The sequence below is a fragment of the Rhipicephalus sanguineus genome, chromosome 1 (assembly GCF_013339695.2).
Source record: "Rhipicephalus sanguineus isolate Rsan-2018 chromosome 1, BIME_Rsan_1.4, whole genome shotgun sequence".
In the NCBI taxonomy this organism is placed as follows: domain Eukaryota; kingdom Metazoa; phylum Arthropoda; class Arachnida; order Ixodida; family Ixodidae; genus Rhipicephalus; species Rhipicephalus sanguineus.
In genome coordinates, this window is record NC_051176.1 from 67377582 (window position 1) to 67387214 (window position 9633).

Here is a 9633-nt window from a genome sequence, read left to right on the forward strand (position 1 = left end):
GACTATTTTACAAGCAAATCATAAAGAATGTGTACGTCATGTCGTACTGGTTACATACTTGCAAACTCTCAACAGAGCAGAAGCAACTGAATTGTAGGTAACTTAAGGAAAAGAGAAAACTCCAACCAAGATTTATTTTAATATACCCGACGTTTCAAAGCCTGACCGTCTCTTTATTCAGGGGTGAGAAGGCCCAAAATGTACAGGGTTTATGTTTCTGTTACCCCGACCAGACAGATATCTGCCGAATGTTTACCTTTGAATCGTAGGTAACACGTCGACGTATATCCTGATGTCGTCACTGAGGTTTATCTGATTAATATCAATTTGTATGCCACAAAGAGTACTCCACGCTTCTCAGTTGCGTTCTACTCTTTCTTCTCTTGGTCCTGGAAAAACCAGCCGTGGAAATCACCGGGAACCGAGGAGGGACAATCGAATTCAACCATAGCCAACTGCTGGAAGCTTCGTGCCTCCAGCACAACGAGTGCCAGTCTCTTTTCGTTGTCCTCTTGAAGCAGGGAACTGAGGACGACCCCGTCGTCTTCCTCGACGCCACCGGGACGAGGGACGAAGACAGGCTCGGACGGGTACCAGCCCTGTCCCTCCCAGCGTTGCCACTCGCCAGTGGTGACGTCAATCTTGGACAGAAACATCCTGTGCTCCTGGCCCGGAACATGGCTGGTGCAGTAGGCGAACCGGTATGGCTTCCCATTATAGTTCTGGTTGACGCGAGGAAGCTCGCCGTACAGGTCTCCCTTCGCCAGGTTCTGCGGCATGACGGTGGTTCCCTCGCTCCCGCCTCGATTCAGCGGCAGCGTGAAGCGGCGAAGGTGAGCCATCTCGAATTTCCCAGGATTTGTTTCCGTGAAGACTAGACTCCTCACGATGTTGTCGTTGTCGAAGCAGCAGGCATCCACGATGATGTCCTCGCCTTGCTCAAAGGCGTTTATGTGGTGGAATATGAAAAAGGTGGCGGCCTCGAACACGGCTGGGTGCAGTTCTCCGGTTTTCTTGTTCATCACGTGAAAGCGGACGCCTTTTGTCGGATCGAATTTCAGGGCATCCAGGTACGCCTTGTCGCCTAGTAACTTACACCGAAGCATAGTCGGCAAGTGCAGGGCGAGAGGCTGTTCTAATACGACCACCCAATTCTCCGTCAGGGCAAAGCTGTGCACGTAGGGAACCGACGTGCGGGAGCTGAATGGTATCTTGCCCACGGCTCTGACGCCGTTCACGCCACTCGAAGGATAGTGAATGAGGACAAACCCTGGATGAAGTCCCATCTTTGTCCCAATGTTGTATGTAGAGCCATCATCCGGGTCCAGGTGTGGATGTGCCGTGGCGGTATGTACGGCTACCAAGTCCGTCAATTTCTTCTTCTCGACAGTCTCCAGAGTAACGGGATCCACTCGGAACATGTACGGTGACTCCGTCATGGCGTATACTTCATCACCTATGGGCATCACATTCACGAGGGCATTATCCGATATGTCCACAGTGAAATAAGAGGTCAGGCGGTCGAACAAGCTAGCACAAGGATCGGGGTGACCCAAAGTTCCGAACTCCGAGACAACGATGCGGTTGGCCCTGTGGTTGCGGATGTACGATTGGCTCCTCAGGAACCGGTTTCTGTAGAATACTTGACCGTTCTCAATGCTGAATTGCCTCACCAAACCGAGGCCGTCAAATACGTGGTTGTAGCGGTCGAAACCAATCGCGGAAAGACCTGGACCATTTCGCAGAAGTGTTCCTCGGAGCCAGTGTGGTAGCTCTCCGTCCACGACACCATTAATTGGTTCCGAGACTTCGGGAACGCAGGAGCGCTGGTAAAACTTTCTCAAGTCCCGATTCCGCGCTTGCGTGGTCTCATTGTTAACATCCATGGCTCACAAGTGCTCTGGCGACGGTCGCCGTGCCGCGCCAGTGGCGACCAAGAGGAAAGGCAGCGTCGTACGAGTCTCGAGTAGTCAGCAGGTCCGTCTTTATGAGTATGTGGCAGTAACACAACGCTGTTCCGGCACTTTTATCAGCCTAAAAATAAGCTGCCGCTTTGAATATATCACTGGGTGGGAAGAAAACAACAAAAAAACAACTGCTGTGTCGTGTCGCACAGATAGCAACGCGTTCGGTGCTCTACGCGATGGCTCCTACTTGTGCGCGGCTCTATAGCTTCATCCGACTTTCCCATTGAGCTTTTTTGTCCCGTATTTCGCCACATACATGTTATACCTCATCGATATGTACTGATTAGCGGTAAAACAAAGGATGGAAAAAGAGGGGCGTTCTATTTTGTGTTGGTAGATTGACTAGCTGACAAAGCTAATTCAATCTTCCCCATTTGAAGTCACCTGATCAAATAAAGGAGCAAGAAACAAATTGATAAAAGTGACAGGAATATATATTGCACAGTAAAACTTCTCAGGTAGGCTGTCTATGAAAGCTCAGCGCGCACCAACCCCGTAGAGAAAACTGTCTGTGACAGGCGGCTAAAACAAGAATACGCAGTTTCGTTTGCAGATGCTAGCCCGGGGTTTTGTAACGTAAAATGTGTTTGTGGACATAACATAACAGGGAAGAAGTATCTAGAAGTATCTATAACGAAGTGTGACGGATATACAGCATATAACAAGTATGTCGTGCCCCCACCCTCCTAAGAAGTGAACTGCAGTCACAGTCCGTGTACAACTTCCACAAGACATTCATTGTATGTTTATGTAGGCTGCACGTTTATATAGGCTACGTATGTGGCACGTTTATATAGAGTACTTTTTTATGACAAAATGAAAATAGTCACATTGGTAGAACCAATGTCACGATGATCGCCCAAGTTAACTCGAGAGACTAGGCTTCTTGAGATTTGTTGAAGTTGCCTTGTGGTACCACCACGACAGATACACACAGCGACAAAGACAGCGTCAGATTTTTATTTGATTTCAACGAAGCAGAAAACGCCGATGCTGACAGAGCTCGCCGCACCTGTGTCAACACAAGGCGGCCATGTAGTGCCCATGGTCCCTTTAGTGTAGCGGGTCACTTTTTTTCATTGTTGTGGACCGCTACGCTAGGACATCACTCGTATTCTCGCTTAATTTGTAAGAAGCATGGGACATGAGGCTAGATACACGTTTTGTGAAAACGTTAAAGAGCTCCTTAAAGAGTCCGGTGTCGGCGGCGGCGTCGTTGCTCGTGAGAGAAAAATCGGCGCTGTCCGTGAGCGAAAATTCGAGGTAGATGCAACTAAATAAATAAAAACTCACAGGGTCCCTTATGCATTCACTTAAGATGACTCGAAGGCGAAAGCCACCTTCTTTTTCTTCTCAGTCAATGTACTGATCGTACCCCGCCACCCTTCGAAAACTCTTTTGCACCTAACGTGGTTTTGCACAGACACCAAGATCGGAGGCACTTCACTTGGTTTTGCATTGCCTCAGTGATCGGACCTCTTTTGTCCAAGCTACAATGTCATATGATGGGGTCATGACGTGACGTTACAAATTTTGGTGATATCTGACGTCATCGTGACATCATAAGGTGACGTCATCCCGTGATGATTTTTTGCATCACTCGCTCCCGGGAGCGAACGGCACGCCGCTGGTCAAATATTGTGTTTCATGAGGCATTTAAGGCTTTCGCCTTAATAACTCTTTGGCCCTAGTGAGAATTGAACCCAGGCTTTCTGCATCGCAAGCAGATGTTTCTACCACGGAGCAATGCCAGTTCTTGAAAACGCTTCATAAAAAAGACGCTATAGAATTCATCTAGTAGAAGGAATCTCCTTAACGAATGTATAATTGCATGGTAGAATCGTAGAATCGCATCAGGCTTAAAATATGGTAATAGCCTTTTTCAGCGATACCAGAACACCCCGCGGGCGCGCGAAGCACTATGGGAAAAGTGTTTTACGGTGAGCCCGCCGGCTGTTCCGTCGCTCGCTGCTTGTTGGTGCCGGGGAGCACCAAACGAAAAGAACGCGTCGCCACTGGTTGACTATTATTAAATCCTAAATACTACACATGTCTGAACGCACCTGCATGTATCTCTACGCATGAAATGCGAAAGGAATGATGCAGTCAGTGTGGGTATTACCGAGCGGATGTATACCAGATGTAGCAGTTAAGCGGCATGCGAGTTATCACGTGCCGATATATGCAGTCAAAACGTGCTATCGTGAGCAATGTGAGCTGGAACACCGAATTTGTATTTATTCAAAGATTACTTGTTCACAAGCTGCTATGGCATTTAATGCCATAGCGGCTCGTGATCGGGTTTAACCAGACTGTAGAGAGGTGTTACAGTGTTCAGGTATACAGACGATTATTTGATTTTAATTGACAAGTCACGCGCAGTACAAAGAAGTGAGCACATTCTAAACGTGTTTAAAGAAAAAGGGATGTGACTAGAATTCACTTGCGAGATGCCTTGCTCTGATAATTTGCAGTTTCTTTGATACATGCTTATAAGTTTCACTGCGGGGCATGTTTTCGGGCAGTATAGCCCGCGTTCCGCGAAATCGGTGTTAATTTCACGTCGGCGCATTCGAATATTGTTAAACGAGGAATTGTGATGTCATGATTACGCACGGCATTGGAAAAAAAACTTGCGCACATAAGATGAGCAGTAGTTTGCAGCTTCAAAGTGATCAAAGAGGCGGGATATCCTGCGTATCGCTGTATCGGTTTGCGAAAATCTGTTCGCATGGCATAGAGATATTAACACGGACGTCCTCCATCCGTAAATAATGAAGAAACTAGAAATATTGCAGTTATTCCACATATGTATAAGAAGTCGCATGGCCTGAAGAACGTAGGGAAGCGATGTGGGGGTGATGGTAGTGTTTGCCGCCCCAAATAAGCTTAGTCACATTAAGGTCGCAGGGGTCTGCGGTGGGCAAAGAAAAATGCGGTCAGAGGTATGCCAATTGTTTTGTACATTGCGTAGGAGTTAACCGCAAATTTCTCTTTCTTGTGTCCACATGTGCATCGGCCAGACTGATCGATGTATTATACGCGCCTCAGCGAGCATCGAAATTCATTGAATGGAGCCGTCTCATCTCGCATCGTCATGAAAAAAAAAAAATGTAATCCCATCTTTGAAAGCACAGTAATTTTGTACCATCAACCTAATCGGACAACGCGAGAAATTTCGGAGGCATATCATGTCACAAATAACGTCACACTTTGTGTCAGTCAACCTGCTCAGTCGTTACAAGACGAGGAATTCAGCTTTATTAATCGAGTGTAAGCACGCGCTTTGGTTGTTTGACCTCTTGTGCCTCTTTGTGACACGCGCGACGCACTCCCATTTTTGTATCTATGCTTTTTTTCACGCGTGCAATGAACTTTCTGTTGTGTGTAAACGCTGGTTTGTGCATTTCCTTCCTTGTACTGCTCCTTTCTTTTTTCGCTCTAAGTATTAATCCAACCTGTAGTTATAGTACCAACGAAGATTAGTAGGCACTTGTCGTTCGTTACATATATGGTGCGAGCGACGCAATGAATGTATCTCATTTCCCCAAATGCCGACTACACTTTCTAGTGTATATACTCTTTAAATATCAGAACCTCACACTGTATTCGTCGACAGTGTTTGTGGACGTTGATTCCAATTGCATCCGCGAATCATAGACCGCTCCTGTACTTCATAGGCAACCGAGTTTATTTTTTTTTCATTTATGTCGTAAGGCGCACTGGCGCCAAATAAGTAAATAAATGACCCTTCTTAGCCGCTCTATTTGTCCAAGAGTGGGACAGAAGGAAATCGTCGAGAGGCCGTCGCAGCTAAACACTGAAGTTCGTGATTGAATTGCGCAGTAACATGTTGCACCTTGCCAAATTCACTGTGTCCAAGAAGTCCTGGCACGGCGCAAGCGGAAAGCTACAGCGCTAGGCCCGCGCGCTCGTCGCGGCGGCTGCTCCGGCGTACACACATTGATGATGATGATGATGATGACTTTGTGGCCAACCCTTCGCAACGGGTGGACGTGGAAACCACGCCCTAGCCAAACATGAAGCTCTACTTATTACCTGTTTTTCAGTAAAACGGTAGGGGAAAAAAAGAGGAAAAAAAGAGAAAAAAAAAGGGGGGGGGGAAGGGGAAGAAACAGGAGCCGCTCTGACTGGGCGGCAGTCAAGAATGTCTCGCCGCAACAGCCGCTCGCCAGCATTCGAGGCGGCCCTTTGTCGCTGCGACCGCGGCTCTGTCCACACTACGCCGACTGTCGTCTCCGCCGGCCTGTTCGAAGCCCAGAGCAGTTTCCAGAGAGGCACCATCCGTCATCGCTGGGCAAATGCCCTCACACCGCAGTACCACATGTTCGATAGTTTCGTCCTGTAGACCACACACACGACACCGCACATCGCTCACGTCCTTGCTAATAGCCTTAAGGCGTACAAGTGTGCGGAGTGCACCAGCTCTCGTCTCAAATAGTAGCTTGCTGCCAAGGGAGTTGTCGTACAAGTGTACCATGCCAATACTGTTCTTGTGGCACCGATACACCGATAGCGTCGACTTCTCCGACATGTTGTGGATCCAACGTGCCTCCTCTTCTTCCCGCACTCGTTCCCGCGCCTGTTTTGCCCACTCGGCGGATGAGTTTGCGCTGAGAGGGGCGCGAAAGAGGCCGAACTTGCTCTCGATGCGGTAGAGGCGCCTCACCCACGGGGTGCGCATGCATGTTGCAGACAGGTAGTCAAAAACACGCCGCGCCCATCTCTCTCTGGGCATGCAGAGCAAGCGGCCACGGTAGGCAATTTTGCTGACCGCCTCCCGAGCTTCAAAGCTCGACCAGCCGAGATCACCCTGAATAGCTTCGTTGGCCACAGCACCATGGCAGCCGAGAGCTATCCGGCCAACCTCCCGCTGTCGTCGCTCAAGCCATTCCCGCGTGACTGCCGAAAGGCATAGCACAGCATTCGCGAACGTCAACGCCGGCACATGCACTATCTTCCAAAGGTCCCGAACCATCACAAGTCGATTGCACCCCCAGAGACATTGTCGACGGAGGATGGACTGGGCCCGAAGTGCCTTCTGCCGGAGGATTTCCTCTTGTTGGCCAAACAGCTCCGGTCCACTGGAAAGTTGCACTCCCAGGTATCTGTACGTCGCACACACCATTAGGACATCACCTCCGAGCCTGAGAGTGACCTCATCCGCACATGTGCCAGCGAGGGGGACCACTGCAGATTTCTTACAATTGAAGCGGAGCCCAAGGCGCGTGATTTCCGCCTGGGAGATGTGAATGAGGTCCTGAAGGTCCTGAGCAGACTCCGCCATCAACACAAGGTCGTCAGCAAAGGCGAGCCCCGGTAGTCTGCACCTCTCGTCTACCCCCACTGTACTGTATTTCAGCTGGAAACCAAGACCACTACTGAGGAGCTTTCGCTCCATGTTGGCCACATATAGAATATACAGCAGTGGGGATAGCGGACATCCCTGACGGAGACCTCTTGTGACCTTGACAGGCGAAGATTGCGCACTCCCGAAGTGGGCAATGGCCGTGTTGTCTTCATACAGGCGCTGCACCGTTGTTAGCAGAGGAGCTGGAAGATTCATTGTAGACAGGCTCTCAAAGAGTGCAGCGTGTGGAACATTATCATACGCCTTCTCCACGTCCAGAAAACAGCACAGGAGGGGCCGCTGCTCTGCCTTTGCAATCGACACGCACTCAGTGAGAGCGAACAAATTATCCTCCAGTCTCCGGCCTGGACGGAAGCCATTCTGCATCTCTGTAAGCAAATTTTTAGCCTCTGCCCAACCACTTATCCACTGTTTCAAGATGCCTGCAAAGAGCCTATACAGGACACTTGTAACCGTTAGTGGGCGGTAGTCTTCGATGAGGTCAGACTGGCCTCCTTTCTTTGGTATAAATACCACACGGCCAAGGCACCACTCCCTTGGGATTGGCGCACCTTCAATGATATTGGAGAACAAGCCAGCAAGCTGTTCTTTGGTCTCCTTGCCAAAGACCTTGAGAATTCTAGCTGGCAAGCCGTCCAGACCAGGTGCTGTATGGGCACTGATCCGCTTCAATGCCCGGTCAATTTCACCCTTGCTGACCCGCCACCGCACACCCGACTCTTCGGTTGACAGCCTCTCCGGAAGGGGCCCGGGCACATGCGTGTGCGTTGGCTCTACTTGAGTCCCATCCTCGCTTCCGTCTGTATGACCATATAAGCGTAGCAGGTGAGCGGTGAGATGCTCTTTCAGCTCCACGACTGGTTCCCCTGTGGCAGCATTTCGCAGCTGAACAGGGCGCTTATCCTTCCAATCTAGTGACTGCACATATCGCCAGAACTTTTGCGATGATGCTTTGCCTTCTTCCCTTAGAGAGGCCATAAGACGGAGATTATGTTTGGCAATCTTCCCTTGAACCAGTGTTTGAAGCTTGTGTTTCAAGTCGAGGTACTCACTCCAAGCTTTCAAACATGCTTCTCCGTCTCCCTTCTTGACTAGGGCACGGTGGCGTCGGTTCGCCTCACGGCGGGCTTGCCATGCAGTTTTCACTTCCGCATCCCACCAAGGTTTGCGTGCCACACGTGTACGGTGCCTCTCCCAGACCATATGTTTTTGCATGACTGAGGACAAGGCCGCCACAAAGTCATCATAGGTCCCAGCTTGGTCTCTTAACGGACTCTTCTCGAAGTCGTCCGCGACACCCAAAACGGCTTGGCTGGGCAAGTACTTGCCCAGTTTCTTTCGAACGTTGCTGTGGGGCGCCGAGCTACCCGCGCAGTTGAACTCGATTAGCAGACGATTGTGGTCGCTGCCCAAGCTGTGTATACCTTTCTCATCAATGTCCATTTGCCTGAACAAGCTATGAAGGCCTGCCGACACCAGGGCATAGTCAATACACGTAGCGCTTCCACGGGCACACCAGGTTACCTGGCCATAACATCGTGGTTCCAGGTTCGCGACGACGAGCTCCATCTTCTCACTCAGTTGTAGCATAAGCTGCCCGTTCTGGTCAGTGAATCCATCCAGTTCATTCACATGTCCATTGAAGTCTCCCACATAATAAGTTGTCTGTCTGCTGCCAGCTTTTTGCATCCCTGTGGATGCATTCTGCTACCTGGGCATTGGCCTCGTGTTGCCCGCTACCGACTGTCATGTACACCACACAGACAGCAGTAGGTCTCCCCAGGACGTCACCCAGTGCCCACATATGATCCACACAGCCACTGTCTACGCTCTGCCACGGCATGTCCCGACGCCACAGCAGTCCAACGCCGCCTCCCTTCCGGTCATCGCCAGTTCGGTTTCTCCCTGCCCAGTGCCATGCTTGATGCACAGGGGGGTGTTCGAGATCACGGAGGTGTGTCTCTGCAACTGCATAGAGAGATAAGGACTCAACATCTAGCGCATTGTATAGTTCTGTCCATTTCTGTTCCCGCCTAGCACCATTCATATTCAGGAACCCGACTCTGAAGCTCCGAGGTTGCGGTTGCGGCGGCGATGGCGTCCAGCGCTGGCTACCGCTGGAATCGGTGGGGGTGTCGCATAGGTTTCACCTGTTTCGGTCCTGCCATTTGAAGCATTATTTGACCAAGAGCCGCCATGAATGGAGCTACTCCTGACTTGTCCACCCACGGCCGGTGTTGGGTTGCATATGATGGACGGAAGCCTAAAAAGGTG

General features: G+C 50.2%; 2 protein-coding genes across 2 annotated transcripts; both read right to left on the minus strand.

Moving 5' to 3' along the window:
• Positions 1-368: 368 nt before the first annotated feature.
• LOC119394925 (carotenoid isomerooxygenase) lies at positions 369-1886 on the minus strand. Its single transcript, XM_037662250.1, has one exon. It carries the CDS (start codon positions 1884-1886, stop codon positions 369-371), a length of 1518 nt encoding a protein of 505 aa, XP_037518178.1.
• Positions 1887-6129: 4243 nt separating this feature from the next.
• LOC119395014 (uncharacterized) lies at positions 6130-9048 on the minus strand. The gene has a single exon (XM_037662338.1). The coding sequence runs from the start codon at positions 9046-9048 to the stop codon at positions 6130-6132; it is 2919 nt and encodes a 972-aa protein (XP_037518266.1).
• Positions 9049-9633: the final 585 nt, after the last annotated feature.